The sequence below is a fragment of the Psilocybe cubensis genome, chromosome 1 (genome assembly GCF_017499595.1).
Source record: "Psilocybe cubensis strain MGC-MH-2018 chromosome 1, whole genome shotgun sequence".
In the NCBI taxonomy this organism is placed as follows: Eukaryota; Fungi; Basidiomycota; class Agaricomycetes; order Agaricales; family Agrocybaceae; genus Psilocybe; species Psilocybe cubensis.
The window spans coordinates 2,700,869-2,721,073 of NC_062999.1; the positions used below are offsets into that span (position 1 = coordinate 2,700,869).

At 46.1% G+C, this 20,205-nt stretch overlaps 4 protein-coding genes across 4 annotated transcripts; 2 read left to right on the plus strand and 2 right to left on the minus strand.

Moving 5' to 3' along the window:
• Positions 1–465: 465 nt before the first annotated feature.
• On the plus strand, positions 466–1,483 carry JR316_0000892 (uncharacterized protein; the record flags this gene model as incomplete). The annotated part of the gene is made up of 3 exons (XM_047886706.1): positions 466–660; positions 714–1,065; positions 1,131–1,483. 3 exons carry the CDS (start codon positions 466–468, stop codon positions 1,481–1,483), a joined length of 900 nt encoding a protein of 299 aa, XP_047754452.1.
• A 2,138-nt stretch (positions 1,484–3,621) lies between these two features.
• JR316_0000893 (uncharacterized protein) lies at positions 3,622–4,281 on the minus strand (the record flags this gene model as incomplete). The annotated part of the gene is made up of 1 exon (XM_047886707.1): positions 3,622–4,281. One exon carries the CDS (start codon positions 4,279–4,281, stop codon positions 3,622–3,624), a length of 660 nt encoding a protein of 219 aa, XP_047754453.1.
• A 4,806-nt stretch (positions 4,282–9,087) lies between these two features.
• On the plus strand, positions 9,088–9,754 carry JR316_0000894 (uncharacterized protein; the record flags this gene model as incomplete). The annotated part of the gene is made up of 3 exons (XM_047886708.1): positions 9,088–9,417; positions 9,477–9,563; positions 9,617–9,754. The coding sequence occupies 3 exons, from the start codon at positions 9,088–9,090 to the stop codon at positions 9,752–9,754; spliced, it is 555 nt and encodes a 184-aa protein (XP_047754454.1).
• Positions 9,755–17,559: 7,805 nt separating this feature from the next.
• JR316_0000895 (uncharacterized protein) lies at positions 17,560–19,172 on the minus strand (the record flags this gene model as incomplete). Its single annotated transcript, XM_047886709.1, has 3 exons — positions 17,560–18,110; positions 18,166–18,467; positions 18,520–19,172. The coding sequence occupies 3 exons, from the start codon at positions 19,170–19,172 to the stop codon at positions 17,560–17,562; spliced, it is 1,506 nt and encodes a 501-aa protein (XP_047754455.1).
• Positions 19,173–20,205: the final 1,033 nt, after the last annotated feature.

Here is a 20,205-nt window from a genome sequence, read left to right on the forward strand (position 1 = left end):
GTTTAACAAAGTGGTTGGAGGGTTCACGTTGACAATGTCAAATAATAATATAAGCAAGTTTCTCCGCAGACATGCCAAATTGATTTCACGTACGATGGTTCATATTTTTAGGAAATCTAATGTGATACACAATCACTGCAGACTATTACAACTGTATCATAAGTATAATTAGATTGACTGGGGATGCACAGTGTCTGCTAAAGTTTATCGATAGCTTGTTATTTGAGAACGAGGAGACCCCAGTGGCATTCCGACAGGCGAGAACTCATATGCACAAGCCGATCGGTGCGGTTGGCGTGTTCATCGATCACTATACATCGTGTTGGATGGAAACAGCGACTTTGCGCATATTTGGTTGCTGTGGGTTTCAGCCTTCAAACAAACAACAACATTTTGAATTCACAACGTTCACACAAATTGGCATTCATTTAGTCCTACCCCAGAATGAGCGAAATCAGTTTTAATATGTATGAATGGTCGTTCTCAGCGCCAAAAAACAGTTCAATATTGCTGGAAAGCGCTTACCGTGATACGGCCGCACCTTGCTACCCAGCAGACGATCCTTCCCCCCCTTCACGGCCCCAACAAACCACTCATCAACATCATTCGCTCCTTTTACAGGTGCATGAGCTGCCCAGGCCCAACGCCCAGAAAATGCCGGTGCGTTCTTCTTGTCCTTTCTAGCCCACATCCTTCTTATCACAACATCTAAGGCTCCATCGCAAATTCCAAGTGTTCCCAATGGATCGACCCTCTCCTCATTATCCAACGCTCTAGACTTTCCCCCATGTCCCAACGTCTTAGTTACTTCGTTACCCAATGGTACAGTTTCAGCATCCAGCCCCCAGAATCCAATGGCCCAAGCTCCAGTATCACGAATCAACGTGGGACGTTCCAAAGAATCTCAACGGCGTACTGTCCCGCGACACACTGTCTCACAGCCCAGCGCCCCACCACCCATTGCCTCACGGCCCCTTGCCTCACGGCCCCTTGCCCCACGGCCCCTTGCCCCGCCATCTTTGCCGCAATTCAAAGCCCCACCACCATCGTCAAGGTCTTCTAAAAGTTCACGACGAAAGTCTGTTAAACCGCAGGTAGTTATGGAACCACTTTCGTTATCTTTTCTTCAGCGGGGCCCTTTACAGCAGCCGACCCCCAATATCCCAACCTTGTCGCCAACTTTTCACACCCCGACGACATCCTCTCTACCATGGGCCTCAACCTTTCTACCAGATCCAATTTCCTTAGAGCCAGTTCACTGCCCGGTTTCCTCAACGGAATCTCCACCACCACAAAGCAGCTTCTTGACGTCGCATGTGATGCCGTCACAGCCGCAGCCAGGGGCAACCTCCTCGCAAACGACTTGCATTCCAGTCGATTCACCAGTCACTCGCCCGCACGGGCAGCCGCGTTCTACCACACAGAACACCGTCGTAGAGCTCTTTGTCAATGGTGCATCGTCGGAGAGGCCGTTGAAACGTAAACGTGGTAACCAATATGACTCTAGCCTTTGCTCACCGGCCTCTGCTTCTTCAAGCATATCTTCAAGTATCACCGTGGATACACAGATAACCAGCCAGCACCCCAATTCTACCCACACCACCACAGCTGCAAGCTCCACCATCGATAATCAGCATGCAGGGAAGCTTTATGTCCCACCGACCACTGCAGCCACTCCCTCTGATGGCCTGGAGTGGTCAACAACAACTTCCGAGTCGCCTTTGTTGAATCGCCTCCTTACCTTGCAAAGGGACCTCAAGGTTATAATATCAGAAGCATCGTCTTCTGGAATCATCGGATCGCAAATCCTGTCGGCAAAAACTTTAGTCAACGTGGTGAATAATGAGGGTAGGAATGCTGAGATTGATGCCAGTGAGTGGTTTTACAAGTTGTTAACCCAGTTGCTCGGACAACTAATCTCGTCCTCCTTTTAGTACCACAATGTCCACGCTGCGAAAAGATGGCCAATTTACACGCACTGATTCGGGAATGCATATAACCCTGAATGTTGGGCCAGTAGCGGCAGAAATCCTTCAGGTTTTACAGCTCTCCATAAATTCTATTGTTGGTACCTTGCTTCCCCCCCGCTTTCCTGCTTTCTTACCTAGGCCATGATAAGTACATGTATGATTCAGTCTTCATTCTATGACCATTTGTATATAGGAATATAAATATCTTTCCATGTCTTCGCTGCCTAAGTGCACATAACTGCTGAGATTCTGAAGGACCCGGTTAGTATGAAGAAAATATAGAGGGTGAGCTCAAAAAGGTTGGGTAGCTGAGGCAAAGATTCAGATGTCCAAGACAGGGCGCAGTGTATGTCCGTGCCCGAACATTCCTACGCCCGAGAAGACTGGACAATCTACAAAAGAAAAGGGGGGATGAAGACACTAGGCGAAGACTTACTAGATCCTCGGCAAGATAAACTTGACACGAGGCTGCTAAAAAGTGACGGTAATGTCACAAGTATGGCCAGTCACTTTGATGACACAGGTGAGAAAGTAGATTAGATAAGTTTTCCAGATTAGATAGAGCTGGCGACTCATGAGCGCGAGCCTGTACACATCTAATCTGGCATTGCTCTTCCAATCCGCCGCGGCTTGCTTTCACCATCGCAAAAGTATATGAATAATAGAATGTGTTTAGTCCTCCTTGTAAATTACAAAAGCTACTCAGCATCAGTCTAATACCTTGTACAGATCCAACAAATCTTGCATTCTGCTGTTCCGAGTCCAGGTTGTGTAGGAATATGATCTGAAGGTCAAATGTAGATATGCAGTGGAAAATGAGTTTGTCACCTTGAGAATACACCGATTTCTGACGACGATCCAGTATGAATAGGGTTGAGATGTTGAATGAGCAGTTGAACAGTTCGACGGCAGATGGGAGTGAATGGAGGTTACATTGGGGCGAGGTAGAACCGACTCGTTAAGTAACTGTAAAGTTTAAAAGAAATGACAAAATATAATGTTCATGGTAGATTCATGGTAGAGATAAGGATGAGTACTTTTGTATTGAGACAAGCTGCTCGTCTCTGTTTGTTACACAAAAGGAAGGCGACTGAAGGATATTGCGCTCAAATCATCTTTACAGAAACTCGTTCGTGTTGCGCAATACGGTCTATTCAAGCAAAGAGACGGGCGGGGGGATGAGTCCATGAACGTGGGGCCGGGAAAATGTATTGCGTTCAACATTTGGGATAAACCCACACCCACAACGAACAAACGACTATTACAGCAGCTATTGGACAAAATATACTATATCGATTTCTAACTGACAACGTAGCTGATCAGCACGGCATCCGGTGAATAATAGATTGAATTAGTGATACCCTTTGAAATTATTCTAGAGCTTTGCGCTCCCTGCACCGGAAGTGGCAGTATTTGCAAGTGAAGTGCGTATAATGTGCATTGCTTCCAGCCCCAGAAAAGTGGTGGCTCCCATTACGCTCTGGAATGCAATCCGGAACGGTATGTTGTTTTGGGTATGCAAAGCCTGTGTGCTCGATGACTTCGCCTTTCCTCAGTGTCCTAGAGGAACTCGTCGATACAGCTTCGGGAGATTGTTTGTCTGAAATTGATTTGTTTGAAAGGCAGTTGCCTTCGGGGAGAGACTTGGTTGTCAAGGAGGGATGTAAACCTGTTGGTACATCCACGATGGCGCAAATGCGTTCTTTTGAGAGCCGATGCCGCTCTGAATGACCATCAAGGTTATTGAGACTTCACGGGCCACAGAGACATCCTTACCACGTTTAGCCTCTTGACTTTCCTTGATCGCCTTTCGCAAAGCTTCCATAGCGTTCTCAGCCGAGACATACTTACCACTTTGAGCCTCTTGACTTTCCTTGATCGCCTTTCGCAAAGCTTCCATAGCGTTCTCAGCCGACTCTGATTCCATGTAGCGGAGAGCGATGTGATCCTGTTGGTGCCAAACATCTTTTGAAAACTTTTGGACTACGCTCTTCAGATCCTCGTTTGAACCTCGAAGTTCTTCAATGTCGGCTTTCTGAGCTTCAATTTCCTCTCGCAGAGTTTTGACCTGATTCTCTGAGCAAGCTTGACGTACGGCTGCCTGCATCTTCGCACACTCAAGTGCCTCCCGCGTTTGTTCCAATTGAGATCGGAGATCCTTCAATTGTTTGTCTTTGAGCATTATTGCGTCGACACTTTTATCGAGTGAGTCTACCAAATGAACGTTGTGTTTGCGGCTCAAAGCCAGCTCCTTGAGGGCCTTTTCCTTCTCCTCCCTGACTATGTCCAGGGCCTCCCGGAGATTCTGCATTTCGCCAAAGCATGCTTCCTCTAATGGCGAAGGGAGGGGGTTTTTCAAACGGGCTACACTGGTTATGAAAACCTTCCGGATGCAATCCACAGATTCTCCTGGAACTCAGCATCAGTCTACAACACGATACAATTCAATCCCAATCCTGCCGTACTCGGTAGAGCCACCTCATACCGACAGGTAGGGCATAAGAGACTTTGAGATTCCGTCGCATTATATTTCCAGTGATTTTTTATACAACTTTCGCAGTAGATATGTCCTAACTCAATTGTTAATCGCAGTAGAAATGAGATTATTGGAAAGTGCTCTACCACAGGGAAAACAAAATCCCGTTTGTTCAATGACTTCAAGACAAACGACACAGTCCATGGCTTAACTGGTGGGAACAAGTTATAGACCGGATACACAGGTGTATGTGCAAGGAAGAGCGGGAAACATCGGCGCGTGAGAAATACAGTACCAAGTTATAGAGTTGTTCCCATACAGAGTCGGTTATAACTTAAGTGTAATTTCCGGACGAGGCAGCCCCGAGCCTAATTCATGGACCTGCCCTATAATCAAACTTTCCCGACAGGCTCATAAATCAGGACTTGCTCCTGGATTAAAGAAAAACGAAAGTTTAAATTGAATCAAACAGTTTTTGATAGGTCTATCTTTAAAATACTCGACCATGATATGTAGATGGCTGCGGCGACATGAAAAAATGTGATGGTGTTTTAGCACATTTAGGCGAATTTGGGTTGAGACTGAGGGTATGAAAAATCAAGGGAAGCGAAACTCTCATATGAAACCCCTTCTTGGGCGGGTGGATGACAGTCACACAACGACACAACTTTGAACTGTCAAAGCTAAGTCTGCTTTGACAGCGGTGTGGCGCAATGCGGTGTAGCGGAGCTCGATCCGGAAGAAAACTCTGTTGGGACCAACTTAACAATTCAAGACCCGCCTTTATCTTAAGTTTGATCTAGGCCCACATCACTTCTCTCAGGATCCTGAGCTGAGGGGACAAGCACCCAGGATCAGGATCTGTTTTGTAACATCACACTGCGATCCAGGATGCCGATGATGACAGACCCTAAGTATTTTTGCACGAACAAAAGTTAAGGTGAACAGAGGCTCTGTATTATAAGTTATAGTGATAGTCAACACAGGGCTATTTGGGTCCATTATCCGTCTACCTACCTACCTCAAATCAAATTGTGGGAAAATCCAGTACAAAACATTCGGCCAAAAGGGGTACCAGGGCTACATAATCACATCGCTCTTTCAAGGTGAGAACGCTTACTCTCTCAAAAATTGCGTCCCTGACCAGGCGCAAAGCAGAGCGCACCAGAGCCTCCAGCATCCTTTAATTTTGGCAAGCTTTCATGAGCAAACGGGGCGATATATGATAAACCTTTCGTAGAGTCACGAGTCACCTGACAATTTTGCAGAGCCATTTGGCTGCCCATGCAACTATAGCGAGAAGCTCTGTAGCTATAGTACTAGTCTAGTATCTCACACATTTTCTAGACTTATTAACACATGCTTGACAGGTTTCTCGTTATCAAACGCCGCTTTAACACCAATTTCGCACACAATATAGGATAAGGGTGCCGGTTGAGCATGCAACGGCAGCCTTATGACCTGTACGTGGTCTCCAAGCTCCGAGTATCTGTGATCCATGCATGAGGCGAAGGCATGTGACTAGAAATGGGATAGAGCCTAGTAACCCCAGACCTAAAGCTCGGTCGCCGATGAGAGGAGTCAAAATGGCAAAATGAGAAGCCATTTTGCTTGACATTCATTTGGTTAGGTTCGGTTAAGGACATCAAAATTGAAAGGTAATCAACATGGTAACGGAATAGTGAGCATGTACCGAAGCCCGAGAATGGCGACATCCTCGACAAGGGTATTTCGAGCTGTGGAACGTCGTGGAGGCCAATCTATCCGCGCCCACTTTCTTCCCCAACATATCCTGTTTATATCCATGCCATTTAGCTATCCTGTTCATCGGCCACCTCCAAGACCTGCAAAACTCTGAGGCTTTTGCTCGGGAATCCAGGACCGGTCGACTCCAGAGCTGCACAAAACCAATTTTCACACGGCTTCGGTAAGAACGGCACGGAATGTTGTATGTCGGCCGTTGATTACACAGAGTTCTTAACAGTCAAGTGTTTCTTCAGATGACAAGGATCTTAACACAACGACAGAAAATAAACAAGGCACTATGATCATCGTGATGTAATCGGGTTAATCACAGTCTCTGGGTCGCTTCAGGGGACAGTATCTGACAAGCTATCCGCTTCCAAGAATCTTGTTTTACCAGCCAGGTGGCAGGGGTGGAAGTGCTCAGACATGTGGATAGGAGGCGGGGTAAGATCCCTAGACCCCATAGGCTGTGCAGGCTTTGCAGAGTGGAGGTGGAGGACGAGGTGCACGCCCTGTTGCGCTGCGATAAGGTGTCGGAAGCGCTACGTGCGAAGCGCTCAGCTTTTCTGAGTAAAATGGAGCAGGCTTACCCCGCGTGGCGCTGGCAGGATCACTCGAAGGAGAAAGAATAGCGCATATTAAAAAATCTGTGCAGCCGCGATCAGACGATTGAGGCGATGGCCGCGTACACATCACACACCCTCAAAGAATTTGCAGAAGTGGAGGTGCTCCGGCATCCAGTGTACAGAGGGGCGGTACGTCTAGACGATCAAGAGGTGGACGATCTGACAGACACGGAGGATGCGATCTGGCTGATTCTGGAGCATGGTTGCATAAAGCAGAGAGGGTGTGCAGAAATCAAGAATGTAATAGACAGGTATGTACCGAGTGAGCCTGCTGTAGGATACATATGTCAAGTGGTTCTACAAACACGGGTATTGGTTCCATACGAAACCCACGCTCGACTTGACGTACAATATAAAGAGTGAATGCATGGGCGAGCGGTGGAAAAGATACCCATTTAATCCGTTTTCTCTCGATTGGCTAGTTCTGAGCTGGAGCAACTCGAAAAGAAGCGAGACTATGTAATTTAAAGGCCTAAAGTGAGGAGAGTAACATAGACATTGTTCAACAAGCATTTGTTAACATTAACAAAATGAAAATGTGCTACAACTTGTCTGCTCAATTGCCGGGGTTATCCGAATTCTCACCCGAAGGCGTAAGACATGCCGAAAAAACGATTATAATAAACGCGCAAATGGAAAGCTATACAGAATATAACCGAGGTACCCAGAAAGTTTGAGTATTTATTGAAGACCAGCTTCCCATTGTCCGTATCTAACACGACGAACTATTACTCGGTACACCGACCTGTTATTCAAGACATCGATGTGCACTTAGAAACAATCCTCTCTTGCTCAAGGAATGCAAGGTTTGCTGCAAGCTCGGAGTACTTTGACAGTTTTTGAGGGGATATTGGGTGATGATGGATCCATGATAACCCTTCCTCAGTTTCTTGTCGACTCTGGTATGAAGAAAGTCAAATAAGTTGCAAAGAAATATTCAGCACAATTTTTGAAACCTACCCCATCGCTATAAGCCTCGGAGTGCAATCGACGATCACGAAGCTTTGCCCTCCGCAACAATCGCCGTTGTATAAGCGATAGACGGGGCTATGAGAAGGGTTAAAGTGAATTTTAAATAGAAACATACTGTGAACACGTACTTTCTTGCCATTTGAAGAAGTCGGGTGATCCTCAAAGCCGGCACACTTTAGAGATAGTAAATTAGTAACACTATACCAAGGATCAGCAAAAACGGCGCACGTCAAGTGGTGGATGTGTGGGCAAGTATAGACGAGTTGGAGGATACGGAGGATAGACATTGAAGTCTATCTTGAAGCGTGACTGGGACCACAGATAGAGATGTTCTGCATACGTGGGGGGTGCATATCCCCTCGGCATTGGAAATTGAGAAGGGGGCAATGAAGAAGGGTCTGTAAAGAGTGGAAAAGGAGGGGGAGGGGGGGGATAGATTGCTGCAGAAAGAGGTGTATCATATAGAGGATTAAGAGACTCACGAGGCATCATGCCCCCGTTTACTGATTGAATTATATGACGGTGACGAGGCACCTTTCCCCCGTCCACTGATTGATGCATATGATGGGACGACATGCCTGAAATTGAAGAAAACGGTAAAATTGTTTAAATAGAAAAAGCAGGGATGGCTGCAGGTGCTTTCTGGCGTCGCCTCAGTGCAAAATAGCTATGATGCAGCTTTGATCAATTGATTTCAGGATACTGTTTATGTTATGGACTTGCTTCGACCGACTCAAGAATCTCGTACGCGGCTGCCTTGAACAGTCCTATCTCAATTGAGCGGCGTGGGAATTATTGGAAACCAGGACGAGATTTCATTGGCTCATGATTCAATATCTCCAAAACGACGCTCCATTGGTCAGATCACTCTCGTTAACTTAACCTAACCTCTATGCGTGTGAATTTCTAGTACTTAAGTTTGACATGGCATGCTTTTCCCACCCAACCAGCCTCATCCTTCCTCAATCGCTCGTAAAACCATACAGACCTTCGGCTTTGTTGGAGTAAGCTCCGTGATAATCCTCCTTGTTGGGTGCATCGTGCTATACTTGTCCCTGTCTGTCACCTCTTCCTCGCCCTGCCCGTCTTCATCCTTACTGTCGAATCTCGCGAGTTTAAGCACGCAATATGCTTTTAAGGACTGGGGTATTTTGCTAGACAGGGGTATTTTGCTAGACAGCCATCTGGAATAATCAGTATAGAATAAGCTAAAGAACCTACCTTTACGTATATAAGTCCCCTGAACATTTTTTTTGTTGTGCGAGTTCTTTTCAACTTGACCTCTAACCACTCTAAAATGAATGCTTCCCCCGACATGAAAATCCTCAGCTTTGAGGAGATACTAAAAATCGAAGCCGAAGTACTCCAACAATCCTCCCCCCATTCATTCCACCCATGTTCCTGTTCAAGTTCGGGCACGGAGTCCGAAAACGCACCGTACAGTGAAGCTCAGTTTAATGCGCATATGAAGGCTGCGGTGGAGATTACCAGATTCAGGTTGGAAAAATCGACCCTAGCTCTATTTGAATTTGTCGTCGACCAAACGAACTGGAATATGGACTCAAACCTGCTTCAGCTGGGTGAGGACAAGATTTCGGAGGTGGAAATGTGGCATGAAAAGCCTAAGGTGAGTTTATGCCGATTCTGTTTTTCTACGGTGTCCTTACGTAAATCCACCGTGCATAGACACCCCTTTGGGACTCCCCAAAGTACACACCGATGCACGTCGCGTCTTATACAACAACCGGCTGGACATTCATCCACGAGATAGAGGTGAATACTTTATTCCCTTCAACCAAGGAATAAATGCCTATGTCTCGACTCAGAGTCTGCTAGCACAATACCAAGAATGGAAGGATAAAGTATCGCAGTCCGCCCAATACTCGAAATCACAGACTTCCTCCACAACTCCTGGCTCAGTTTCCGCAATTTTTCCAACTGCCGAGCCCAACAGCATGGCATAATGGACATCAAGTGTAACATCGTCTGTCGGGTTTTCACAGTGCCATATGAACCTCTCCACGTTCCTTCACCTCCAATTTTTCACAATTGATAGCCAAGTACACTTGAATCATGTTACGTTACAAAAAATTAAGTCATATCGAATGTTTTTGTTTTCGTCTTCGGGTTGAGCGCAATTTTTTGCTTAATGAGCATTTGTGGAGCGTAACCGCCTGAGCTCACTGTTCATTTGCGTCAACACGATTGGCATGCCACTTGCTACAGAAGATGCAGCGCTGTAACTGGGAATCCCCTCTACGTAGTGTGCTGAACTTATCTCCATCTACATTCCGATTCACACCCGGTCCGTCGACGACCAAATTGACAAGTGACTTTCGAGAACATGTGCTTTGAGATGGCGACATCCCTCGATGGCGGCGATCGACACGAAACCCCTTCACAAGGTATGTCCCGGCGGTCCACGGACCGTTTGAACTCTGCGGTTCCTCCTCCACCCCCCCAGCCTCCTTCGCCCACCGCCCCAACACCACCCGCAGGACGCGGACCTACGCGCACCCGCGTGCGACTTCGCTCGGTACATGGTGGGGTAGCCTGAAACACCCTCACCTACCCGCTGACATACATTTCTTGTGACTCGGTGTTTGGAGGTGCGTGCATGCTGAGGGACGTGCGCGAGTGGCTGAGAGACGCGCATGAGCGTCCAATCGTGCTGATGGAGCGTGGGAATTATAACTTCCAACAAAAATTTGATCTCTTTCTTGCACTCATCGCTCTATACTGGATAGGGCTTATATAACTAAGGCTTGAAACATCGTTTATATCATATCTATTGTAATATATATTGAATTACAGTAAATTTAGCACAGCCGAAGTTGACGTCGACTGGTGAAGCACCGTACGCTCTGAAACTTCAAAGATTTCTTCTTCGAAAAGCTGTAGGAAGTCCCTGTCGTCTTTCTCTGAGACAGGTTGTTCTGAACATTAAGCTGAACAGGCTTCTTCAATAAGGCAGACATCAGGAAGGTCTGAAAACTGTGGAATTTGCTGACGACGGAAGGCGAGCCAGGTCGCCAGCGGCTTCACACCCGCGAGGCGCCGTGGGAACAGGCGAAAAATCTGTATAAACTTCTTGGCTCAATATGACCCGGACCAGGGAGATTGTCTGCTGGAGAAAGATTTTCATGAGATTCCTAACATATGGTGTAGGTAATAAGCAGATGCTGCTGGGAATAAGAACAGAAAAATAACAGTGGCGCAAAAGCAAAACAAAGCAGTTAAAAAGCCTGTGGGATACACCGTTTTCCCCTCATTTTTGACTGGATAAATCTATCATGTTGTCAGTTCACAGACCGGATTAACGTGCTATCAAGAAGCACCTTTTCCCACCTCCAGGCCGTGAGCATCCCCGAATTCGATCCCCCGACGAGAGTATGATGTTGAAAAGAGACCTAGTAAAGAGCCGACTTGATAATTTATAATAGAATTCTGACAAAGTCACACTTACATCAATGCTACGATAGACATCTTTGTTCCAAATCAGTCGACATTCCATGACCTGGGTGAGTACACCCACTCAACCAGGAAAGTCAGGTCTTACCTTCTTCCAAGAGGCCCTGTAGTCGATGCATTACGGTCTTCGTGGAAATGTGATAGATAGACAAACAACCACCATCTCCGACAACCACCGTTTCGTTGTCAAAATAATGGATGCCAATAGTTACATTAAATCTCGCAATAATGTCCTGTGGTATCGACACAACGTGGTTAAGCATCGGTAAAGAAAATACTTCGACGCCGTTGAGAAGATTCGTAAAAGCAACTTTGCTTTGATCTTCACTAACGTCCAAGTTTCCTCTAGAAAAAAGACCATTAGCATGAAATGTCAATACACCAGAGAGAAATATCATCACATCCTTCTATTAATGACAGTGGCACGCAGAAACCTCCAAGGTCGTAAACGGTACAGGGCTCTAAAAGGTAATATCAGCAAAGTATTTGTATCAGCAAAGAATTTGCCGGAGAACGCGTCACCCACAAGGCACTTTGTTGTCCTGCTGGATGGGAGTCGACGAAGGACACCAGAAGTGTTGCATCCCGGAGAAAATGAACCGAATGAATTCGCTTATGCTCTAAAACGGAATATGAAAGTCCAATGGGAATCTGACTACGTGTGATGCTTTGGTTCTTCAACTGTATTTGGTCCAGTGTCGATAAAGTGAAGACAGACTCGGGCTGAGATGCCGCCAAAGGGCGAACCCCAACCTCCCATAGCTGTAAGCTCATATTTCCAACCGCGGCAACCAGGTTCTCTCCTGAAGAAATCCCTTCGATGGGACCACACATAGAGCATTTCAAAGCCAAGTTGAACTGAGGCAACCGCTGAGCCTGTAACGGAGAAAAATACATGTCAACAAGGGCAATGGGACACAGATTCTATACATGCCTTTGTCCAAAAATTGAAGAAAGACCGAGCTGAACGACGACGATAATATAGGTTGACCGACCCATCAATAGATCCCACCCAAACGGAGTCAAAATGTTCACTCATATTTGCCCAATGTAACACTGTAACTTCTGAGCCAATAAAGATGGTTTGATCAAGTGTGCCAGTGGATGTTCTCCACACTTTTACTGATTTTTTTCCTGTGGTTCATTGGGTGGGTAACGACGGCAAGCCAGATCAATATTTAAATATAGGACACACCTCCAGCAAGTATTTGAGACCCATCTGACGTTAAACAACAGCTCTGGATGGTCTCTTTCGTATCAAAAGACGATATCTGTCTGAAGAGATCAGTCCCGGAGTCCATCGGCACGACTGTGAGTTGTGGAGAGATGGATGTATGGGGTCGGAAATGTCCTCTGAATCAGTAGGATCAAATTAGCCCAGTGGTGGATGTTGTCCAGATGAGGTAAGCGCTGATGTCGCATTTACTTTAGCGTGCGCGAACTCAGGGAAACAAATTAGTGCAAATGTGTAAGAAAACATTGTTCTCGTGCTTAATCCAACGCAAGTGATGTTTTTTTAAAACATAGATATTTTCGAGATGATGCTCTAGACCACAATGGCCAAAGAGATGACCAGTAAACTTTTGCTGCACCGGCCGAGAAAAAAAGTCATCTATTCTCTTAAGTATAATTGGCTCTTGATTCAGATCTTGACCCTAGTGACATTTTCGGAAGCGATGTGGAGTTTGAAAGGTAATCATGCCAGCAGTTTTGCAATTTGTGTGGCCCGTACAGGGAAAGAAGACTTCGAAAAAGGACTGTTCACTGCATGCTCACCATACTAAGGGGTGTATAATTGAATGACAAGCACTGCCTGTGGCCCCCGACCCCGACGGTCCAAAATTGCAGGGTCAGTAATCTCCAAACATGCAGTCAATTACAGAACTGGTGAGAACCGGAGCAGTTTCGGCTCGCACACCGGGGTTGTGCGGACCAATCCCCTGTAATGAATAGCAATTGAGCCAATCGCAATAAGATTTGAATTCGGTTCAGTGCATGATAGCATGATAAGGCCGTCAATTTTTGAGGGATCATCTTTGCGTGAAACCATCATCAAAGCATTTGCTTATTCCAGCATCTTGAGCTGGTCTATCTATTCTTGGTTTAGTGGTCGCCACCAATCTAATTCTTTGCATCCTCTCAGCCACTGCCATCGAGCTATATACTACTTGTGCCGAAAATGTCTGTGGATCAACTCATAAAAATTCGTCCGGACTCCGGAGTCAGTATGAAGTTTAACGTCTTTCCGGTTGAGTGAACATCTGGCTGATAGTAATTAGTACGGTCAATATACTCATGAGTCGTAAAATCATCATCTTTATAATGAATACATGATAAGTCTTATTTGAAGTATTGTATCCAACAAATGATCCTCTGTGCTTTATCGAGGTTAGGTTGCAAGAAGAAAAGTCCAGGCTGATCATTAACCGACCACCCCCGGTGTGGCATGAGGCTTAGGCGCTGCCAGGACTTGGTCTGGACTCTGGATTCAGTTCGGTAAGGTCACGAGGTGTCCAGCTCATGATCCCCTGGCACATCCAGTGATGATCACTGCGAGTTGCCGACCATATCGGATTGTTGGCCAGTTGGGCCATCGTTGATTTATTACTCCTGGCCCCTTCACTTGACGTCACAGATGGTAGTAATTTATCTAGCAGACACAAATTAGATTAGTATCCATGCATGGCTGGCTGAAACCTTTGCTCTTGCCTGTAGATATAGTATGTAGGATTAGCCTAGTATACCACAAGGATTTTGTTCATTAATTTTAATTTCTGCATCTCACTTACTGAGTTAGTTGCTTTGAATTAGTGGAGTGGGGTGAATGGAAAGTGAGATGTCATTGCGACTGCCGCGACTGACCGCGTTGCATTCTCGTGTATGACATTTTGTGCAGGTTCACGAGAGCAGCCGGGTTTGGGTGTGATTGTTGATCCGCCATTGGCATCGGTCCAAAGATACCGCTATGTAACACTATTCAAATTCAAGCTCAAGTTACAAGCCACAATAACATGTATTCAATGCTAATTATCTTGTTTCCCCATATCAAGCAACCTTTTTACGGTATTATCCTTCTCCGGGCCTTTGAGCAAAGCTGACAAGATGTTAAACCAACCACGAATAAAAATGAACGGGATCAAAATCGACTTTTTTCCTTGTATGTCGAAGGTATGGTTTTCGATAATGGCAGCCCTAAGGTGGTTTATAATACCTACTAGCAGTACGGTGGGGTCGAATAGATATTTTGACGGATCCTGTTCATCCAATTTCTTTGAAGTGTTAGCGAACCACTTCCTCAAAATCTCTGAATGAAGTGCATCTCCATCAGCGATATGTCCCTCGAAGAATGTCATACAATCAATCACGGTTTTGAGTGCATAGGTTGAAAATGAGAAAATGCTCGATTTTGTGAATATTTGATCCATGCTGGTATTGTTGACTTGGCTGATGAACAGGAGGCAGGGTGTTGTGTTGATATTGACAAGCTCATGAAAAATGACGCTGGAGTCGGGTGTAATCGTATTCTCGTGACTGGACTTTTGCAAATCGATTGTAGTTAAGTCTGACGGGTTCGCGAAGCTGAGGCTAGACGATACGGTTAAATATGCCCCGCATTACACTCCATTCTACACCTACATGGCAATCCGCACAATAATCTTCTTTTCCGGCCATATGAGAAATACAGTCGTGTCTGGGATGTCGATTGTAAGTTGTTCTGTGATTTTGTATGGGTTAGGTTATGTTACGTTGTAAATATAATAATGTGGTTCAAACCGGGTCCAAGCCAGACGCAAACAACCAGTTTGTCGAACGTCAAATCCCACCGACCTACTGGTGATAAGTAGGCGAGTTTATGATATATTCCTATGGTTTGAAATGTGGTCGTATATGGCCTAGAAATGATCAAGAATCCGACATCATGTCGAGTCCCGCCATCTGGAGATTTAGTAGAAGAGAGCGAAGTCGAAGCCATATGAAGATTATTTTACTTGGAATGGTCGACTAGTATATATTTCCCGCCCATACTTGGCACTGGAATAACAAAAGCTGTGCCCAAAAGGCTATCAAGGTTTTCAAGCCCGAGTATGTACCCACAGCCACCGCTCCGCATATTCTAGGATTCTAAAAATATCAATTGACGACATCATGGCTCGATGTTTGTTTCGGAGGTACATAACTAGCTAGGCGCTTGTAGGATTGTATCCCGGGCTGATGAGAATCTGTATTATGACACTTTTAGGCTACATCAGTTATGTGGGTTCCTAGGTAACCGGTAGGTGACGCATTCCTATTGTCAATGGTTGTCGATGAAGCAATGACAAATACTGGGTTGCAGTTCGAAACTACGTTTATTTCTTGAAAACTCACAATAAAGTAAAAGTGTTCAACAATAGCATCGCAAAGTTTAAATTGCACAGTGCAACTTTCGTCAGACACTGTAACGCATAGTTATGCCCAAAGCCCACTCAACTCCCAGACACGTCGACCTTGCAATGCTTCGTTGGAAATCGGCCCAGAAACCTGATTTCAAGAACAGATTTTTGTACTCAATGCCCAGGCAACCGTCTGTCGAACAGTGCGGTACCGCAGAAGAAAAGGGAACACCTTCCAGAGCAAGAATCATCGCAATTTCATATTCGCCTTCAAAGCCGACTGCCTCCTCAGTTCCACCGGCAACTACGCTCAACTCGGCTTCTATGAATCGGGGTCTGAGCCACAGCAACGCAAATGAGTCAATGCAAACCTCTGGTGCGCAATATAACAAAACGAAGTCAATCCCGAAACCCGCCAACTTAACAATCGGTCGATTCGAGCCGTTTCTGCAATGGTCTAAAGGTGACTATGCAGGTGTCAAGGCAGGTTTTCCACAATACATTTTATTTCCATTGACTTACATTGAAATAGGCTACCATCAAATCCCTTGCGGAACAGCATTTAGACCTTGGAATGCCGCTCAAGGATCAGAAGAAAGAACATCTGGCTATTCTGACAAAAGAGGTGATTTTGGCCACCATTTACTGTACAAGACTTTTGACGTGATCCGGGCATTGTTCGTACCAGGCAACGAATATCTGCCCTGTGTTGGCTCAATATGAAGAAGATTGGGCTACTAAAGAATTTCTTCGAAGGCTGTTGAAAAACACCTCCTCGAGATCAAGGCCTAGGAGTTCGCAAAAGGCAAAAACGCCCTGATACGTAATGCGACATTTCATGGACGGGCTAATTTTTTAATTTTGAGTACATTATTTAGACGTATGTACCACATAATTACACAATTTCTATCATAAGTTGACATGGGAGTGAAGTGTCAAATTTATGATAAAAGCTCTTCCAATGTGCTGAAGAGGCTCAGGCCGCATTTGACATCCTGACACCAGGTGTATGCATCCATCGCGGAGATGTAAATCACATACGATGCAGAGATGTCAGGCCACGGTATACAACACTGTCGGAGGGTGCCATGAGAGGAAGGGATCAGGCCGTAGGTTTCCCACCTCCCATCACCCACATTCTTCTCGTCGGAGAAAACTTCAGCACATACAACAGCACCAACCGTCTGCCTCTCTGCAGGATGCACCAGGCTAAAATGCTTTCCACGGTCAGCTTTAGAGAATGCAATGGACGACGACCAAGGGTCGGAAATTGCGAATACATAATTCAAAATCTCCATCCTCATATTGGGTGCTACAACTCAATCTCTCATATTGTACACTGTCGTCCAATCTGCCATCTCTCATATCCTTCTCTGTACATTTCTTCAAATTCTAAGATTCCATCTCTCATATCAGATAGTGTGGTCGTCGTTCAATCACCCTCATACCGGACGCCGTCGTTTCATCTGCTCCCTATCCCCTGTCTCATAGTGTGTGCCGCTGCCCAGTCTGCATTGTTCTTGTGGGAGGCACATGTCACTGCTGTGACGATGTGTGGTGGCAAAGGGTGGTCAAAGCACGAGTCCGACAGTCTTGTTAAGAAAAACCAATTTCTCTTTGACGATTCACGCTAGGTTTCAAGCGAGCGGTGTAGCCCACAATCTGGGGACGTGTGTCAGACAAATACCAAACGCGCGCCCCGATTAAACATTTCCACGAGACCACGTAGCATACTGTACGGGGACTATTACATAGACGGCTTACATGCTTAATCAATATATAGCTGCAGATTTGAGTGTTACAGCTTCGTTTAAAGCTCAGTTGGCCTTGCCCGAAATCAGCACCCGAAATAGCACAAGATACAAAAACTTTGTTTTTTTTGGACACACAAGGAAATGGGTACAAGAAATAATATATACATGTAGTTAATGTTCCGAATGACGGGGTCCTTTCATGTCCTGCCACTTGGAGAACATTGACAATCCAAATTCCCATCTTTTGCTGTCGTTCTCCTTGTGCGCTGCGAGTTCTTCGCAAGAAAGTGTCGCGAGGTAATCTTCCCGCGTCTTGAATCCGTGTGAAACCCACCGAAATAGTCCACCAGAAGTGTATTGGGCGAATGAATATCGACGTTCATGTTCAGCCACAGGAATGTTGGAATGGGCGATGAGAGCCGAAGGAATAAGGATGGTACAGCCGGCAGGGAATTCAATGACTAATTGGAGATCCCACAGAACAAGATGACCGCCCTTTGTATAATCAAATGTGCCCAGCGCCGTGATGGCGCAGAATCCGAAGGCCAGATTGGCATAATCCTTGTGTTTGTAGCAAACAGTCCTTGGACCGAAGTTGTAGGAAACGGCACTGAAGATGCTGTCGCGGAAAATTCGCACAAGATGACGGTGTTCGTTGTGGAGACCGTCGAGCATCGTGGCATAGTAGTTGAAGAGCGACGAGGCCCAGGTACACATAACAGCTAGACGAATAGAAGATGAGAAAAAAATTAGTTTCGAATAAGCGAGAATACATACAGGAAGCAAAGCTCGCGAGACGTTTGAACGCCTTCATACCGTTCAATGCCTTTAAGATGTCAGCGTTGTCTCCATCAACTAAATTTCCTGGCACTTCCTGACCGCCACCGTACGAAACTCCACACCGAAGAGCTTTGAAAGCGCCACGTCGATGAATGAGGTCGTTCTGGGAAACACTATCTCGATGTGACTCGAGAGCATCAGCGGCCTCCTGCATGAGTTGAGCCCAATCCTTGTCATCTGGGTGGTTGGCGACGACGCCGATGATGCGGTCTTCAGAGTCAACGATAGCAGTTGGTTTGCTGAACAACCATAACGTCAAAATTAGTAAACAAGAAGGAGACATAATAAGACCTGGTCGCTTTCACTAGCTTGAACTGAAACTTGGAATCGGGGCCTACAAGGTCAGCCAGGGTAAAAACCGGCTGCGGCTTGCGGCGAGTACGCGATTTCAAAAACGCCCGTCTCCGCTTGCGTGTATTGGGTGGCGGATCCAAGGCGGTGAAAGCGGTGCTCGTCACAGGAAGATCATGGACGTCGATTTCGCAGTGTACCGAGGTCGACATCGAAGCGGGGGTCTTCTGGGATGTAGCTTTCTGCGATGCCCTAAAGGCGTGTACACGGTACGACAAAGCTTCAGCAGCTTTTTCGCGCCGTTTCGAGCGCGCGTTCTTGGCGGACATATTACGTTTGAGTTTCCTTTTCTGGGCACTGGATATGGTGTTGGAACAGGCGGTATCAATCGAGGAGAGTAGATCAAGGGTACTGGATGAGGGATCAAAAGTGGCAGATGGTGGACCAAGAACAGAGTGAGGGGTGGTTGGGAAAGATTCGAGCGCGGGTAAGGTCGATGGGGAGGATACGATAGGGCTTGTGATGTGTACAGCGGCACACATTTTAGGACTCGGTGGCGGCGAAACATCCTCGTTCATGCCCTCCCACTTGAGTGCTTGAATGAGGCTGGACACCAAGTTGAACGACGCATCGAGGACGACGAGACCCAACATTTCAAGAAAAACCTAAATACTAAATGCACGCTTTGAGTGTGGATGTAGTCGGTAAATGGGGAGGACAAGGGGAGAAAAAATCTCTGGCAAAGGCACAAATGGCGCTGCAGTGTATGTCCGTGCCCGAACATTCCTGCAGTACCAAAAGTCTTTGGATCCAGGTGAAAGAAGATTGGGGCGGGGAGAAATAATGTCCTAGTTAGGCCTCACCTGTGATTCGCGAATCGCGAGAGAGCGCGAACAACTCAGAACACCAAGGCCAAGGCAAAGCGTAGGCGTCACGGTATTTGGGAGCGAAGGGAAGATGATGAGATGAGATGAGATGATAAGAAAGCAACAAAAAATGTCACGATGATGGAGTCTCTGTCACCGTTCACGTCGATGCGGTCAGGTGACATTTCACATCGCTCGGAAACTACGATGCATACTTATCCGAGGCAATGCTCATGTTGACAGATCTCTACTCTACGTTCGTTGGAGTCCATTAAATAAATGAAGTCGAAGTCGTCCGGATTATTTCAGTAATGAGAAGACGCCCATCAAACGCGCGCGCACCACCCATGGAGACGATTTAAAATGGCCTGCTCCGTCGACAACTTCCGCGGACCGGAAAGGTGTGTATCCTGCTTGAGAACACAGAATCGTATTAATAGTATTAATGAATTTATAGGGCTATTCAAAGCTTGCCGCAGATATTGTAGCCTATTTTAGATGCAGTACGTGCCGCAACGGGATGGAAAATCACTCTGATCGCAGGAGGCCCAGAACTAGCAGGCGAACATCTTATTAGGTTCGTAGTAAGTTTATTTGTTGGTTTGGATATCTCATCTACGACGTGCGTTACTTCAGCGTTTATTCTGGAACGACATCGGGTGATGTCAAGATGCATTTAGTCAGTCAGAGCGTGTTGACTACAAAAACTCATAGGCACATCATCCGCATCTTTGGTAGTTTTTGCAAGCCCCCGTTTTCCACGTTGTTAACTTGTAGCCATTTTCAAATTCCAACAATATTACGCATATTTATTACCCTT